General features: G+C 38.5%; 2 protein-coding genes across 2 annotated transcripts in view; both read left to right on the top strand.

The window, feature by feature from the left end:
- Positions 1–4,907, top strand: part of LOC103397709 (tetratricopeptide repeat protein 28) — a 189,299-nt gene extending 184,392 nt beyond the window's left edge. The window contains 3 exon segments of the mRNA XM_017043164.2: positions 1,760–1,889; positions 2,235–2,342; positions 2,590–4,907. Of these exon segments, the coding sequence (XP_016898653.2) occupies positions 1,760–1,889; positions 2,235–2,342; positions 2,590–4,184 (1,833 nt within the window). The 3' untranslated portion in view covers positions 4,185–4,907.
- Positions 4,908–5,568: 661 nt separating this feature from the next.
- Positions 5,569–17,226, top strand: part of LOC103397710 (phosphatidylinositol transfer protein beta isoform-like) — a 16,465-nt gene continuing 4,807 nt past the window's right edge. Inside the window, exons 1-10 of the mRNA XM_008336076.3 lie at positions 5,569–5,679; positions 8,197–8,227; positions 8,352–8,497; positions 8,700–8,791; positions 8,915–8,922; positions 9,024–9,098; positions 9,178–9,261; positions 11,365–11,442; positions 15,371–15,481; positions 15,730–15,852. Of these exons, the coding sequence (XP_008334298.1) occupies positions 5,660–5,679; positions 8,197–8,227; positions 8,352–8,497; positions 8,700–8,791; positions 8,915–8,922; positions 9,024–9,098; positions 9,178–9,261; positions 11,365–11,442; positions 15,371–15,481; positions 15,730–15,852 (768 nt within the window). The 5' untranslated portion in view covers positions 5,569–5,659. The remainder of the gene's footprint in view (positions 5,680–8,196; positions 8,228–8,351; positions 8,498–8,699; positions 8,792–8,914; positions 8,923–9,023; positions 9,099–9,177; positions 9,262–11,364; positions 11,443–15,370; positions 15,482–15,729; positions 15,853–17,226) is intronic.

Raw genomic sequence — 17,226 nt, 5'->3', positions numbered from 1 at the left:
CTACATGAAATGCTGCATGTTAGCACTAGCCTGTAGTCCGTTAAGTACAATGTCTCTGCTTCAACTGGATCCAGCTTTCTGGTCTACAGACCAAACTCGTGATAGCAGGGCTGCAAAGATTTATCCACGTTCCAAGTTTAACATGTGGCTGTCACATGTTAAGAGTGAAAATGTTTGTACTTAGCTGATCATTTGATGCTCTACTGTAAATACTATGAATACGACTAAAGACCAATTAATCAAGTATTAATTAATAGTATTGTGTTAAATTTTGATTATGTTCCTCTTTTGTCCTTCCCAAATGTGCTGTTTGCACTTGATTCATGCCCGTTATCTCTCCTCTGTCTTCTAACATGCTTCTGAAGGCTGTTAAAAATATGGTGGCAATGGTGAGTTCAAAATCCTCTCAGAACCTGCTGTTTCTCTCATCCAGCTGCTCTCTTTCATTTTCTGCTGTCTGTTCTGCAAAACTTTTCAAAACACATTATTCTTTCATAGTGTATTGCACTGTATGCTCTATCTATGGTTGACTGAATGGGTCCTGTGTTTGAACGCTAATATCTAATGATGTGGGTCATATACGGTTATTTTGAAGGGGGTTTGATGTGGGACCCATGAGGATCCTGCATACAAACCCATATAGGGTTGGTCCAACTTTTTAACTCAATTAACTTAAAGAATGCTGGCTTGTATATTTATCATGATGCCTTTAAATATATATACTGTATATATTTATATATATAGATACTTAACGTGCAAAAAATGTTTTTTTTTTGTTTGTTTTTTGTTTGTTGTTGGCTGTCTTCCTCAAATGGCAATCATTAATGCTGCCAAATTTCTTGACAAATCAATGGAATTTAAGATTTATTTATGTATATTTTCTTCTTATCTTAAATGATAAAAGGTTGTGTTTGCCACTCAAACCTTTTTTCACTAAATCTGCTCTTAACACTTAACTTGTATTTAACATTTTATGGAGACAATACTCTTCTAATTTTCCTCTAAAGGGTACTTTTTTGAGCAAAAAAGTAATCCAATTTTTAAGCAGTTGTGAAGTTCCTAATAGGTCACAGCAGTGTCCCAGGCTGTTGGAGGCTTGAAAACCGTAATGTTTTAACTGAAAACAACTCTCATAATCATGAAAAGTAAAAAAGGGTAACGAGGTATGTTTCTGCTTTTTGTAACAATACATCAACTGTACAAGGGTGTCTCTGTTCCATGTTTCACTAATTCCTGAACAAAACAAGCAAGTGTTTGTTCTTGTGCACGTGTGCACTCACAAATCCTCTGAAAGCTGAAGGACTTTAGCTTTGGTTGATGTTGTTACCCTGCGTTGTTGAGGTGTCAATTGAGGAAATCAAAATATATTTTTATATGTTATGATATGTTATTTTAAAAAATACTGAAATATTCTGTGCTGACATATCAAATAGAAGAAAACCTGCACAGTTGCTTAGGCTCTGGTTCCATTTAAAACCCTCAAAGCCTATTTTTACCACCGAAATTGTTCTGCCCCACATCATTATCATGACCAGTTCTTTTTGTAAAGTGTCATCTTCCCTGTATGATTTTCCAGCTTATACTAGAATTAAAGCTTTCAGGGCACGGTTATTTTTTTATCTGGACATTAAAGAAAGATTTATTTTTCCTCTTGTGAACAGAGATGCAAACAGCAGAGAACCAAACACATTGATTTATTTGTGGAGTTTATAATAAATTATAATACTATAATTAATTATAATTCATCCTTTCTACTCAGCTCCACCAGGTGCTAGTTCAACTGCAGTCAGGAGAAAAAGAACAGGATTTTTCCCTCCTGCCGATTCAGGTGTCCATCAGTGTACAGCTGTGGAGGCTGCCAGGCTGTCACGAGTTTTTGGCCGCTCTCGGTGAGTCAACTGATTACCGAACATACATAATATTTGCAAAACATTATACTGTACCTTTATAGGCAAAAACAATATTAGGATATATGAAGACAAATTGGACAATCAAATGCAGGTAGGGGACATTGGACATGAGTGGAAATTGTGAGTCTCTTAAGAGCTAAGATTATCCTAGGGTTTGGTTTCTCAGGGCTTCAAAACCTTCAAAACCTTAATTTGAGGCTGATTGTCTCTGTGCATTTAAAGAAACTATACACACTAGACTAGAGTTCTACCAGGTATGGTAAGGTAACTCAAAGTTTAAAGATTATAAACCAAAAATCTACAAATCTTACCTTTTGTGTGCAGGATTTGACTTGTGTGAGGTAGGCCAAGAAGAAGTGGTGCTAAAGACCGGAAAGCTTGCCAACCGTCGCATCTTGCACTTTGCCCTCCAATCTCTCCTGGCACTTTTTGGTAAGCACATCATTGGTTTGTTGGATTATAACTCTGAACTATCATCAGCTTTTAAGATGCTTATAGTTTTTGATTTATGACTTTCAAATACAAAATGTAGGTTTATTGGGCAAGATAGCTTCCTTTATTAATCATCATCTTTATCGTCTTTATCTTAAGAATATATACGACTTATTCCAAGGCAAGAAATATAGCAATTAAAAGTATTTTAAAGCAATTTAATGTTGTTCATTCCGCTTTTTTACAGATTCCACAGAACTCCCCAAGCGTTTGAGCCTGGACAGCTCATCTTCCCTGGAGTCTCTTGCTTCTGCCCAGTCTGTGACCAACCCTCTGTCCATGGGATACTCCAGCCTCCCATTTTCTCCTCCATGCCTAGACAGTCAGGCTTCCGATGCCATCTCTGTCTACAGCCTCAGCTCCGTAGCCTCTTCAATGAGCTTTGCCTCAAAGTCAGATTGTGATTTTCTTGGTAGGCACCGAGGTGGGGCTATGGCTCATTACTCTGTCCATAAGCACTCTCATGTTCGCCGTAGCCGCTCCTCCCCTCATGGTCCAACTGCTACAGTGACCGGAGTCCGTGGGGATGAAGAGGAATATGAAGGATTTTCGATAATTAGCAGCGAGCCATTGGGAAGTCAGTGTGATTCCCTTCCTCTGCCACCAGGTCATGGCCAGCGCCACCTTCGTGGAGGCAGAGGGATTGGCGGAGGGTCTGATACGGGAGCAGGTCGAGGATACAGTGTGTCTGTATCATCAAGGGGTAGCGTCAGTACCCCCACCTCTCCAGTCAAAACATGTCTGGTGCCCAGCCCAAACTCACCATTCCAGAAGGTGGGTAAGGTGAGCAGTTCCGATACTGGAGAATCTGATCAGTCCAGTACTGAAACAGACAGTACAGTCAAGTCTCAAGAGGAGAAAACTATCCCTCTGGATCCTCAGAAGCTGGCTCAGAAGATTTATGAGGAGACCCACAGCCACCTACGGGCTATAGGGAGTCTTCATCAAGCAGGCACGGACAGCGGGACAACTGGTGGGACCACAGCACTAAACAGTGCATTTCGATCCTCAGAAACAAGTGCTTTTAGTCGTCCTAATAGCAGTGCCAGTGGCAGAGCTCAGTCTTCCCCAAAACCCAAGCCTCCATCTCGTTCATCTTCCCTGCAGAAGATAAGCTCGGGCTACAATAGTCCTGTAGTCTCTGAGTCTTCCCAAAAAGAAGGTGGCCATCCTTCTCCCTCTTTGGACATTCATGCACAGTTCAAACTTAAGTACCCAAGCTCCCCATACAGCGGCCATATTTCGCGTTCACCAAGCAATGTGTCTCCAGGTTCTGGTCACCAGTCACCAGCAGGGAGTGCTCCGTCCCCTGCTCTGTCCTATTCATCCACAGGCTCTGCCTGCTCTACGTCGGCAGAAGCCTCAGATTTGGACCGACTACGACGAGGAGTCATTGATGAAAAAGTCCAAGCAATTCACAACTTAAAGACATTTTGGGTTAATGCTGCAGCCCAGCAACAGCAACATCTCGGCCCTGTCAAAGCTGTGCACAATTCTCCAGGACCCCTTGCTTCTGCTAGCAGGGATGTACTGAGCCTTCTTAACCTTTCCCCACGACGTTGTTCCCCAAATGACACCCAAGACAGCCTGGAGTTGCAACCTCTGGACAAAGGCAGTAAGAACTCTTCCAATGGACACAACTGCTCAAACACTAGAAAGGTGGCTCCCTCACCAACTATTTCCACAAGTAATAGCCCTAGTGCTCCTTCAATTCGATTACCTGCTGGCAATGGATACAAGTTCCTATCACCAGGGAGGTTCTTCCCATCCTCAAAATGCTAAGACATTTACGATGATCAGCTTTCCTATCTTGCCTCCCAGAGGAGTAGGGCACTTTTTCACTGTTGGCCCAACTTTCTTGAATGACAGGGAGAGGAACTTGGTTTGGGTCAATGAGTGTGATCCCACAAAGGCACAGAAATGTGATGGTGTATGTTTATCTTGGTGCCCAGTAACAACACTGTAAATGGCAATGAGAAGAACTCAACGACCTGATACTGTGTTTGTGTGTAATTGTGTGTCAGGTACCTGTAAATGCCACTTGGTATAATTTTCTTCCCAAAATGGTGTTTGTGTGGCAAGGATTCAACAGCTAAGCCTGTTTTCCTCTCTTCATTTTTGTTATTAATGCAATGGTTATTGTTTGTTATTGTTATTAATATTAAATTTATTGTTATTATTATGTTTTGTAAATTAATTGACATTTCACAACTAGTATTAAGCGTTTTTATATTATTAAGAAGTCAACAAACATGTACCATGTAAAAATAGATAGAGTGGGAAAAAAAGACTTAATATTTTTTATTGAAATCAAAAAGGGCTTTTTGCCTGATTTCTTTGTGAATTGACTGTCAACTCTGAAGCATGGATCCTCTTGCTATTCAATGTTAAGTACCAAGTCTGACTTTTTATCCCATGATTTTTGAGATTCAATATGAAAGTTTCATGACAACCATTGATCATTTATCAGTAAACACTTTCAATAAAAAAAAAACATGTTTGCTTTCTTGTGTCCAGGACTTGTCTATTTGCCTCACTACCTTACCCCTAACATGTCTACCTTGCTTTATATTCCCCTACCAGTCCAATACTAACCTGTAGTGTTTTATCCAAAAACATACACACCAGCACATCTACTCACATACAATATCTTCTTACCTATTTAATATCTAACCTATGGTATATTACGACCTCCACACTGATGGGAGATACCTATATATATACATATATATGTACAGTATACATATATATTAATATATATATACTGTATATATATACTGTATATACATATACTGTATATATATGTATATATATATACAGTATATATATAGATAGATAGATAGATAGATAGATAGATAGATAGATAGATAGATAGATAGATAGATAGATAGATAGATAGATAGATTTAGTATTATAAGAATCCCTCTATCTACTTTGTCTTCCCACATTTAATCTATCAAACATTCAGTTTTCTGAAGTTTTTATTGATTCATCTCAACGTATCTCCTGGCATACCTTTTCACCATGTACTTTTATTGACAAACCACTTTAAAGCTTTACGCTTCCTAGCCACCGGAAGTGAGAAATCTCATTGGTTCATGGACGCCTGGTGGACGCCTGGTGTCGTTTCTTGTCCAATAGCGACTCAGATAGGCGGAGTCAGGACTCCCCTCAAAGAGGCTGATTATGACGTCAGTTCAGGGCAAGTCGGTGGGCAGCATCAGGAAGCAGCAGCAATAGCAGTAGTCACAACCGCCATGGTGATTTACAAGGAATAGTGAGTTTTCGTTTTATATCTTTTTTTAGCCATGTTTTTATGTCTGTGAACTACATTAAGACAATACTCTCTGCGTAACGTCTATCTTGGGTCGGAGCCTACTGAAAAGTTTGTCTTTCACTTCTGTTTTAGACACACGAGGCTAAGGGTGTGGGGTTTGGGGCTGGAGGAGCTAACGGACTCGGTGTATGGCCTACCGGCTTTGACAGACACGCCACTGTGTTACTGTCTCATATTGTACAGTATTCTGGTTAAAATCTGGAATGGTTACCTGTGGAGTAGTGGCGCGTCAACTTTAGCTTATCTGAGCTTTAAAGCGTACCTTTCTCCCACTTTCGCTACGAAATACAAACGAATGCTAACACACTGCTAATTTAACGATGTAATATTATTGGGATTGGTCACCTGGCGATGTATCTTGGCATCTCTACCATGGGGAAAAGTGCTAAGTATTTCAGACTGACAGGTTCACCAAACCTTCCTTAATTCGGTTTATTTATAAGCTATTAGTTCTGTAGGTCGAGGACGCTAGGATGATTAGCTAAAGTCGTACGTTGAAAGTATCTATAAGACATATGTTTCCTTAACTTTGCCTAGTAATCATCAGCCAAACACTCCTTGAAGAAAATACAACGTGTAAACTTTTTTTTATAACAAGCTTTGATATATTTCAGTCTCGTTAGCAATGCCCCAATATCTGACACTGGTGAAAAACTTAACATTACAGTGCAACTCGTTTATTACCTGCTCTTTGTGTGATTAAAGAATAATTTTACTTAAACGGCAGCAAATTAAAAAGCACATCAGCATGTAACTATAGCCATGTCATGTTTTATTTTGTATTTCATTGTAGTTTCTTATATACAGCAAAAGAAAATAGTTTGAGTTGGCCGAAGGTGACAGCATCAATCCTTAGTAATTAAAAAAAGAAAGGAAGTTAAAATAAAGTTCTGAAAATATATCCAACACTGATTTTGTGTGTGATTTGTAACATGCTCATCAAAACGTGTACAGAAACAAAAGTATTGCTTTATAATAAAAGAAAGCCTTTTTGTAGCTGTTCTGAGCCACATGCTCATTTGTATTCTGTTTTTAATAACAGACTGGTTTGGTATAGTTTTTAAGCAAATTTGTCTGTCTCAAATATCTCTATGCTTAAAACTGAGCAATTCTAACTGTACTGTTCCCTAATTTGTACAATAATATCCAAAAAGGCTATGAAATCAGATAAAATTACACCTTCACTAATATTAAATGTTTGATCATATGACTATTTCAGTAGTGATAACTGTTTTCACTGCTGTCCTACAGAGTAACATGGACTTTCAAAACTTTAAACTCACGTGTTTGCAGCATAAGAATGTGAAGCAAGTCAAATTTTAAAGAATCTTTTTAAAATTATTTATTATATGCAGTGATATGCAAATGTAATGTCCAAATGTATATCTGTCATGATAGCTTAAAATACATGTAAGAAAATTCAGCAAATGCCGTGAACATGTCATGTGTGGAAGAACACACACTTCATAGCTATACTCTGTGTAGACATCCCCTCTGTCATATTTCTTCCTCTCTTGCACAATGTTGCTTAAGTGAATAATAAAGACATTTTAGTTTCAAAGCAAACATTTCATTGTGTGTTTCACAATAGTCTGTTACATACCATAGTATGAGAGGAAAAAGAGTGTTTTATGTCACAGGTTAACAATTACTGATATTTAACATTACGTTGTAATTATGCTTTAGCTACAGTTTAGGTAGAGACATCTTTTATATTGGTGGAAACATTAAGAAAAGTTTGATACTGTACCTCAAAGAGAAGGATTTAATCGTATGTGCTAATTAACCTTATGTTTTTGTGGTACTTTAGACATTTCCTTTTTCTTTATTTGCACTCATGACTTTGCTGCTTTTCTTCTCAAGATTCTTTGATGCGACTCTTATTGATGATCTGAGTGTTATTTTCTGTAGCTCGACTGTTTCACTATGACCAGTACTGGTTCTTTCCTCCCTCTTTACATGCTGAAGTCAGCAGTGTAGAGGTCTAGGCAGGGGTTGTAGTATTTCTTCAGTAAGAATAGACAGCCAAAACCTGCCACCCAGCGTTGATTGATTGTTTTTGCGTATTTATTTATTGTTTTATGCTGTGGCATCAACAATGCCACTGCAACTGCTGCTAAAGTGGTTTGTCTGTACAATAGTATCTGTTTTAAAGTGTGGTTAATGGGTTCCTGTGACTGTGTGACAGACTGGTGGTGGTGGCTGATTGGGTTTTCAACAATATTCAGTCTGGTCTCTGTAGGTAATCTCATGTAGTAAAAATCTCAAACTTGATAAGATCTCATGCTTTTCTGTAGAGGACAACAAGCTCCAGAAAATGCAGTCAGATAACCTTTGTGCTGCACTTAAAAAAAGCTATATAGGGAAAACAAATATATTGGTTATGAATTTTGATATTTGTGTTCTTCACTTTTTGAATTGTTTGTGGGTAATCAAATAAATATCTTTGTTTTACAGCCGTGTGGTTTTACCCTGTAGTGTTGAAGAGGTGAGTATCTCTAAGTACCTTTCTCTCTTTATGTCAATTTCTCTGTCTCTCTCCCTGTTTCAGTCTTTCCTCACTCCCTCTGACTCTCTCTGTCTCACCTATAGTAATATATCTTTTGTTACAGTATCAAGTGGGTCAGCTGTTTTCTGTGGCTGAAGCGAGTAAAAATGAGACTGGTGGAGGTGAAGGTATTCAAGTGGTGAAGAATGAACCCTATGAAAAAGATGGAGCGAAAGGACAATACACACACAAAATCTACCATTTAAAAAGGTAGGATTCTCTTAATATATTTACTATGTAATATTAGTGTCCTACCACACGGTGGCAGTGTTGACTAATGTTTCTTCCAAATAGCCTTCTTTCTGATTTGTCTTCTGTAGTGTGTTTTACTTGAAATGGTTAGTGAGTGAAGCACTTTCTGATCTTTTCAGTTTTTCTCTGCATGTTTTCTTCCTGTCTGTCCATTTTACAGTAAAGTACCAAGTTTTGTCAGTGCACTTGCGCCAGAGGGTTCCCTGGTTTTCCATGAGAAAGCCTGGAATGCCTATCCGTACTGCAAAACCAGTGAGTGCTTTCCTTTTTCTCTTTTTCCCCGATGTGGACAACTATTTTTGTTGTGGTCTTTGTGTAATGCCGCTCTAATTTTTTTTTCTCCTTTCTTTTCCTTGATGTCAAACCTTCAACCAGTTGTGACAGTAAGTTTCCCTAAATTATTACCTAGAATTTAAAAAATGTATGTTATTTTTTTTCCATTTGTGCTCTATATTTAAATGTCTTGTTTTTTCAACCATTTCAGAACGAGTATATGGATGACAGTTTCTTTATAAAAATTGAGACATGGCACAAACCGGACCTTGGAACGCAGGAAAATGTTTGTAACTCTGCTCCAGCATAAACATGAATGACCTGTTCAAACATACGTTTTGAATTCATTGTTCTTGGTTGTTCAGGTGCATAAACTGGACCATGCAACGTGGGAGAAGGTATCGGTCGTGCCAATTGATATTGCAGATCGAAGCCAAGTATCTGATTCTGTGAGTAGAACATTTTTGTTAATGGCACCTATTTATATGTACTAATCTTACATATATCTTGTTGGATAATCTTATCCAACAAGAACTTTTTTTTTTTTTTTTTAAGAATAGGTACAGTAAAGCAGGGACAGCAGGCGCACTTTTTTTGTTCACTCACGTTTTTTCATATATGCTTTTGTTAAGCAACTCTGTATTATCATCTGCAAGATGTCTATTTCCTCCACTGTGTGGAGCTGTTTACAGGTCAGTGGCTGTAAATGTCTTTCTGTATAAGCAGAAGCCAACAATTTTGCTCAGCAATAGCAGCATTTAGGGGAGAAAGGTATTGTAATTAAGGTTACATGATTCACATTGATAGGAATAAGGAGGACATATTTATCACAGGAAAGTAACAACTGTTTTACGTTTGTCAGTGCATACAACCATCTGAACCAAAAGTTTTGAAGGAAGTGAAGAGAAATGTGATCCAGGGCTCAACATTACAATTTTAATAATGATATCTCATCTGCTTAACGCTATCTCCCTCTAGTTGTTCAAGAAAAACCTTCATCTGTGAATCATTAATGTTTCTACAAATGTGCAGCGAAACATTAATGAATGAACATTCTATAGGTAATGTTTTTGTTTTTAATGTTCATTCAATGCAGAGTACACACAAAAAATCTTACGATCTTAAAAGAAATGAATGCCATGTAAGTTTATCTTAAACATATTTATGGTGTTAAAAAAGAAATGGTTCCTTTTAAAATCTGTTCTCTTGATACATAGATAGATACACATCTTGTATGTCATTGCTGTAATTTTACTTCACATTGCCCAATATCACTGCCAGTATGTGCATGTGTTCGTGAGACTGCTTGACTGTGTGTACGGTTGTGTTTGTGTGTCTGTGTGATAGTTAACAAGGCAGATGCTTTTGCCTTTCTGCAGCACTGTGTTGTGTCTAAGGACCCTATCAGCCCTCAGCCTCAGGCATGGCTGCAGGGCGTGGGGGGCTGCACTGCCGGCACAGATGAGTTTGTTAGCGTAATTAAGGCTCAGAGTACTTCATATGCTGCAATCCCACAAATACACACACACTTTCTCTAGAGGAGTCTCCTTTTTGTCTAACACGGCACATCGATTCACAGGCCTCATTAGTGCAGTGCGCTGATTGTTATAGTGATGGAGAGCTCAGCGTTAAAACAGCAAAATTGGTTTTTGTTTGCATTTGTGTGTTTGAGTGTGAAAGTGTGTTCCTCTTTTGGCCTGCAGCCCTGCAAAGTAGCTTTTAGCTACAGGCGCATCATGATTTATTTGAAATTGCTAGGCCCTTGAGCTGTTGATCATTTGAAAGCTGTTGTATTTGTATCATCATTTCTCTCCTGCTTTTATGAAGTCAACATTGTCCTTGTCTTTGTGTGCCTAGCATTTGCACTCAAACAATTGGACTTTTCTATATCTTCATTGTCTTTGCCTTGGGACTCCAACTCCCCTTTACAATTGGTAATAGTAGTTCATTTACAGGGCACTGGGTCACAGAATCTTGGTGTGTAGCCTAAATGACAAGACAAATCTGATGCTTTACTAATGTTGTGTGTGGTAAGGTCTGCTCCAATATAGATTTAATAGCTAGGGTTTTTAGGTGTTAATGTTTTAGTTTACTAATTCAACAATGGTATCGAATCGGTATTGGTAAGTGGCTGATATACAGATTTGAATTTAAAAGGTCAGATTGATGCATCCCTACCTCCAAGTCACAAGTACTCAGAGTCCAAAACCATTTTCTTTTGCATTTTTCTGAAACCTATTTTTATCAAAACATATAAACGACACATTTTGTGCATCCAGTGGCCAAATACCAAATCATGCCAACATAAGCACACATTTTTTGCTGTTGATGAATAATCTAAGAACCTTTTTAAAACTACCTGCATTTTCATGTTAAATTTGTTTAAGTTAATCTTAAAGGAGTTTGGCTAAATCCCCACAATGCGTTGTTCTAGAATACCCATGAATAAACATTCAAATTTCAAATAGATTAATTAACTGGATGTTTGGAGTCAGCTGAATATAATGTCTTGCATATGTTGTTTTCATCACATAAAACTCTTCTGACTATAGGACTACAAGCCAGACGAAGATCCAGCCAAGTTCAAGTCTGTTAAGACGGGCAGAGGACCTCTGGGGCCCACCTGGAAGGTAATGGCTTTAAATTCATCCCATTTAAACAGATGTTGCTTGACATCTTCTGCAATAGCCTTGGCTTTCCCCTACGAGTTTAATTTTTGTTATATCTACCCAATATAGAGAAGATCTCATACCTTGGTGTTTGTCTAAAATACAACTAATTCAGGTACCTTTCTTGGGCAAAATTTAAAGCCTAAATAAGAATAATCAAAACTAGGTTGACCTAAAACATGTTCTTTATAGGTGTGATTTAGTCCTTTGGTCAGGCTTAGACCTTCCTAGGGTTGGGATGGTAGTAGATAAGTGGGCACTATAACAGAATGTTATTTGTGACATCAGCACTTTATGTTTACATGTTTCCTCACACTCCCTAACATTAAAAAAACACTTTTTATTAACAGTGTCAATACCTGACACAAATGGAAGTCACTGGTTCTCAAATGACATTTCACCTTTGACAAATAAAACTTGACAGTTACAACCAAGGTGTTGTCATATACACTCATAGACTGTTTAATTCCAGGTTCACCTAAAATTCAAATAATTTAAATTAGACATTCATGACAAAAGTCAAGATTTGACCACAAGACTATCTAAAGGTAAGTCATCATTTAATGGGCACAAGTTTATCAAGGCTTATAAACAACGGCTACTGGCTTTGCTGCTAGCAGTACAAGCATAATTCTATACGTCCATATGGAATGCTTTGCCATTTTACATCTATTTGTCTGAAGATTTGAATTATTTATTAAGTCTGTAGCTGTATCTCTCTAAGTCTGTATCTCTATTTGCTCCTAAGATTATTCTTTCTTAATTGCAATTGTTTGAAGAGCTTTTTACCCAAATTCTGTTCTGTTGTGGTTCAATTTTGAGATAATTTTGATGAAACAGTCACTACAGAAATCTAATCAAAGTGATTGGAAAGCTTAGAAGAACATGCCTCTTTCTGACAAGTCAAAAACGCAACAAATCCTAAGCTTTTGAAGCGTTTGTGACCCTAGTCCTCTTAATGTCTTAGCGTACTGAAATTATACAATTATTTTCATGTTGACAATGTTAAACAGCTAGTTAAAGGGAAGGAATTGAGTATGGAAGTACAGAACTGCTCACATTTTTAATAGACTAATTTGTAGATACATTTTCACATGAAAACTAGCACCATCCCCTGTAATAATCAGAAGAGCAGTGAGCCTAGTTGGCAGAAGGTTAGAGCGATGTCATTACTACTGTGGAGGCTGAAGTTTGATGAAGACAAATCACCTCTTTCTCAGCTCTAATTGGATGTAATGGACATTTTGCTTCCTGAGGCAGATAAAGATTAAGGTTTTTAGTGCAAGTGCAATCTGGAGCAGATAGAGACGGGAATGGGCTGTTTGCTTCAGACATTTATACATTACGTCCAGTGAAGGGTTTCAGTGGTCAGTTTTTTGGCCTTCTCTCTCTTTTTAATAACTCGTTAATTGCCTTATTTTCTGAGGAATAATCAGATTTATAAATTTGAAAATATGGCATCATACATCCAATAATTTAACCGTCCACCCACTTACAGTTGTTTTAATACACCGGCAATTCACTCATTATTTGCACTGACTGCATATAAGAGTTTTGTTTCACAAAGGATATCAAGCTTAAAATGCCATCTCAACACCCGACCTGTGTTTGTGGAGGCTGCAATATCAGTTGGGTAAGCACAGGGTAAAAGTAAAATCTACGGCTAGCATCTCTGGCCACAAGAGGGCCAAAGATGACAACTGAACGTTGCTTCTCCAATGCAAAAAATGTGAAAGCGCTAAAGACGTCCGTAAAGGCTACAAATGAAGTGTGACCAAAAAGAAAAGTCTATGCTGTGGAGTTTAGATGTATAGCAGTGTAGATTATGAGGCTACACTTCACAAGGATCAATAATTCCCTTGTGAGAATTTTTTAATGGTGTCCTATTTAACCCTAATGTAGCCTCACTAAACTTCCGTTTTTATTTTTGGAGCACTCAGAATTTCTTTTCTGCAGTGAATTCCTCAGTACTTACCATGGGAACCCTCTAAACCTCTACATCAAGGGGTTACACAGAACAAAGTCCACCAAACTGTTTTTTTAAATAAAGTATGAGTAAGGAAACACAACTCTTATCCTCTTTTCTTTATTTTGATTTTAATTGGATCATTTCCCCGTCCGCTGTGGACATGGGAGAAAAATATTTTGTTTTTGAAAGATGGTGAAGAGGGGGGAAATAGTTATATGACAACAGAGGCACAATCTGTCAGCTCCTCGGAGCAGTGAAACTCTGTTCTATCTCTGCATGCACACATGCTTGTATAGCACTACCCTTTGTATTTCTGAAAACTTCTGCTCCTTTGAGCGTGGGGCACGAAAAGGGGAGAGAATAAATGTCACCGTAGAATGTTTTGATGTGGAATCTGTTTCATGTGAAGTTCCTCCTTTAGCGATGACAACTTTTCTAAACCTACCACAAATTTAGAAATGTTTCTCACTCTCCACACCTCCTCCACTATTGCACCCACGCTCCACTATGATCATAGAATCAAACGACAGTGGGAAGAGAGGTGATTGAGGCAGGGCTGTGACATTTTCTCTCAGAATGCAGAGCAGGAATTAAGTGATTAATTAAACAGGAGATCTCACAGGAAGGAGGATGTGTTTGTGTGTGAACTTCTCAGGGTGTGCAGGTCCTCTGCACTAATAATGCACCAAGCTTTGCACCAAGAAGCCCCTTATCATTTTTAAGCTCTGTTTCATCCGCTTTCCTTGGCCACAAAGGCAGCCCTGTTGGGAGGGGTGTCGCTTTCGGAGCGTAAGCAGAGAAATTGGTTCTTTATCTGGAGTTTATCCACTTGCTGTGCTTCCCCACTGCCTTTTCCTAAGAGGGAGGCAAAGTCAAAGCAGTGCAAAAATTTCAAAATCTGTGTTGTAGATTATGGCACTTTTATTCTTGTAGAGCACATCTTAATATTCATAATAATTTTAGCAACTTCCATATGTAAAGTATTAGGTTTGTATATTGTTTTTTTAATGATTTCAATTTCCACATACTCTCCTATGACTACCAGTGGAAAAACCTTCCTCATACATCACAACAGCTCCTTCTAAGGAACTATGGTGACTATGATAGTGTTATCACATGTTTTCTCTAAATCTACTTACAAAGACATAGTGCATTTCTTCCTGACCTTCTCTGCTAGCTGTTCTAGATGTTCTACTAGCACTCAAGTTGCCCAAACCAAAGCTGTAAAATATTTCTGGGCATAAAACCAAACTGCTGCTCAGTGATTTTTCCATATCTTCATTGTCATCAACTCTATGCCTCTGTAGTTACTATAACTCATCCTCTTGGTGTCCAGAATTGTGTTAAACAACTTAGTTAATAATTCCACTGCACTCTTTCCTCCAGACCTCCACAGGTGACCAACAGTTATTACACACTCCATTCTTCTCAAAGCTGCCATCACTTTCTTAAAAAATCCCTGACCTTTCTGATTAGCCACCTGTCTTCTATCACTCTCCTCCTCTCGCTCTTTTCTCTCTCTCTCCTCTTTTTCTTGATGATGTCTTTGATTTCTTTTTTCCGCACCAATTTCCCTGGTCATCTCTGCACATACCTGATGACACCCATTCACATTCCTGCCAGTTCCCCTCATCACCCTAGCCCTCCTTACCCAATTGTCTGCTAGTTCTTAACTCTCTCCAGTGGTACACAGAATGTGCCCCCTCGGTGGCTGTGATGTTGATTATAGATTAACATCAGAAAACTCAACCTAATGTTTGCCGTTGACGTCCATCAGTACTTCTTTTAGTTGGTGAGAACATGACACCTAGTTAGAATTGCTTGTAATATTTATTTTGAATGGTCATACATTTTTGTTACTGCTGCATCATGAACATGGGGTGAATTGTCAGTGTTGTCTGTCATCTGCTGTTCTCACAGAGAGATCTGGTTAAAAGCACAGACTGCCCAAGGATGTGTGCCTACAAACTTGTCACAGTCAAGTTCAAGTGGTGGGGTCTGCAGTCCAAGGTGGAGAATTTCATCCATGACGTAAGTGTGGCGTGTCATTCCTGTAGTTAGTGCTGTTTCCCACTCAGAGAGTTTGACTCTTGGTCCTGGAACAGTTCTGCCATAATTCACATAATAACTGCAGTAGTTATGTGTTTTTGACCTTTTTTTTTCTTTTCATAACATTTTTATTTTCATAACCTAAATTTTAAGAAAGTTTAAATTTGTTTTTGTATTGTCTAGATTTTATTTTTCATTCAGATAACTGACCTAACTTCTGCCACTTTCAGCAAGAGAAGAGGATCTTTAATAACTTTCATCGCCAACTGTTCTGCTGGATTGACAAGTGGGTGGAGCTAAATATGGATGACATCAGGCGAATGGAGGCGGAGACTCAAAAGGAGTTGGATGAGGTAATTACGGAAATGTGACAAATAAACCACAGAATCTTCTTTTTTTTTTTTTTTAAGTACCTAGTGCGTTAGGTATTTTCCCATAATATTCTTTCTAACAGTATAAGGGTATTATATCATACTAGTGTTTCTTACTTTGTCTAAATTGGGTACAAAGCCTTTCCCTCTTTACTATTTCTGTGATATTACTCGCTTAATGCCCTAATGTTTGATCAGATGCGTAAGAACGGCTGTGTGCAGGGTACACAGGCTGCCGACAAGTAGCCAGTAGAGGAAAAATCTAATTTATGCTTCTTACCACATCACTTACCACCAGTAAAGGGTGTGTTTCTTGAGCCTGATTTTCATGTGGTACAAGATGTATTTCTTTGAAAGGTTGTAAGGCACTCTTCAGAAAACAGCTGGTGTTGTCTAAGGATTGGCATCACCAATGTAACAATGTAACGTCTTGAACCTTTGCTGCTGAACTGTTGCACTGGTATTCTTTCACGCTATTTTTGCAGCTGACAGAACTATCTGGCCTACACACCCTGTAATAGAAACATGCGCCAGAGAGAGGTTTATGATTTCATACTGAATCAAACAAAACTGCTCTGGAACTACTCTGTGGAAAGATGGCTCTAGAGGCTTTCTTTGTTCACTTTGGGGTTTCTCTGTTGCCGCAGTGTTGTACTGCGTTCACTCTGCACTCCTTGGTGTTGTAAAAGTGTTTTGAATCTCGGTCTGTTTATGCACGTGTGTGTGTATAAGCGTTCACATGCAACTCCATAGCTTACTCTGAATTGGTTAATCAATAGCACCACATCACAGGGAAGTATGACGTAAATGCGAGAGCGTTGGCTTCTGCTGACCCATTGAAAATGGTCTGTACAAATGTGAGTGTGTGTAAGTCCTCCCACTGAATATACTCAGACATCTGGACAAACTTTCTCAGAATCTTACAGGCTATTTTTTAAGAAGGGGCCAGCAGTTGTGTAAAAAAGAAAACCTGCTCGAGATTAGTACCTGCAGCCTACAGTCTCTCTAAAGAGGAATATGAAACGGTTAAAGAACAGCCTTCTTGATTAAATTACAGACTTTCTCATTGACTGTATTTTCTCAGTGCGCTCAACAGTTTGCTTTGAAACTCGTTCTCAACATCAATCTGGAAGCTCTTGGCCATACAAGGAGAGAAAGAAGCAGAGTAATCCAGACTGGACCGGCTAAAGTGAACCGTGTTCAAACATTCCTGGCTCACAACCAACATACAGCATTTTCTATTTAACTGCACCCCTCTGCCGCGCTTTCCCCTTCCACCCCAATCTCACCCAATGCACCATGTGTTTTCCATTTTTCTTTGGAGTAAGTAAACAGGCAGTTGCCATCAAAAACGAC

This window comes from Cynoglossus semilaevis, chromosome Z, assembly GCF_000523025.1.
Source record: "Cynoglossus semilaevis isolate Cse_v1.0 chromosome Z, Cse_v1.0, whole genome shotgun sequence".
In the NCBI taxonomy this organism is placed as follows: Eukaryota; Metazoa; Chordata; class Actinopteri; order Pleuronectiformes; family Cynoglossidae; genus Cynoglossus; species Cynoglossus semilaevis.
This window is presented reverse-complemented; position numbering and strand designations above follow the sequence as displayed.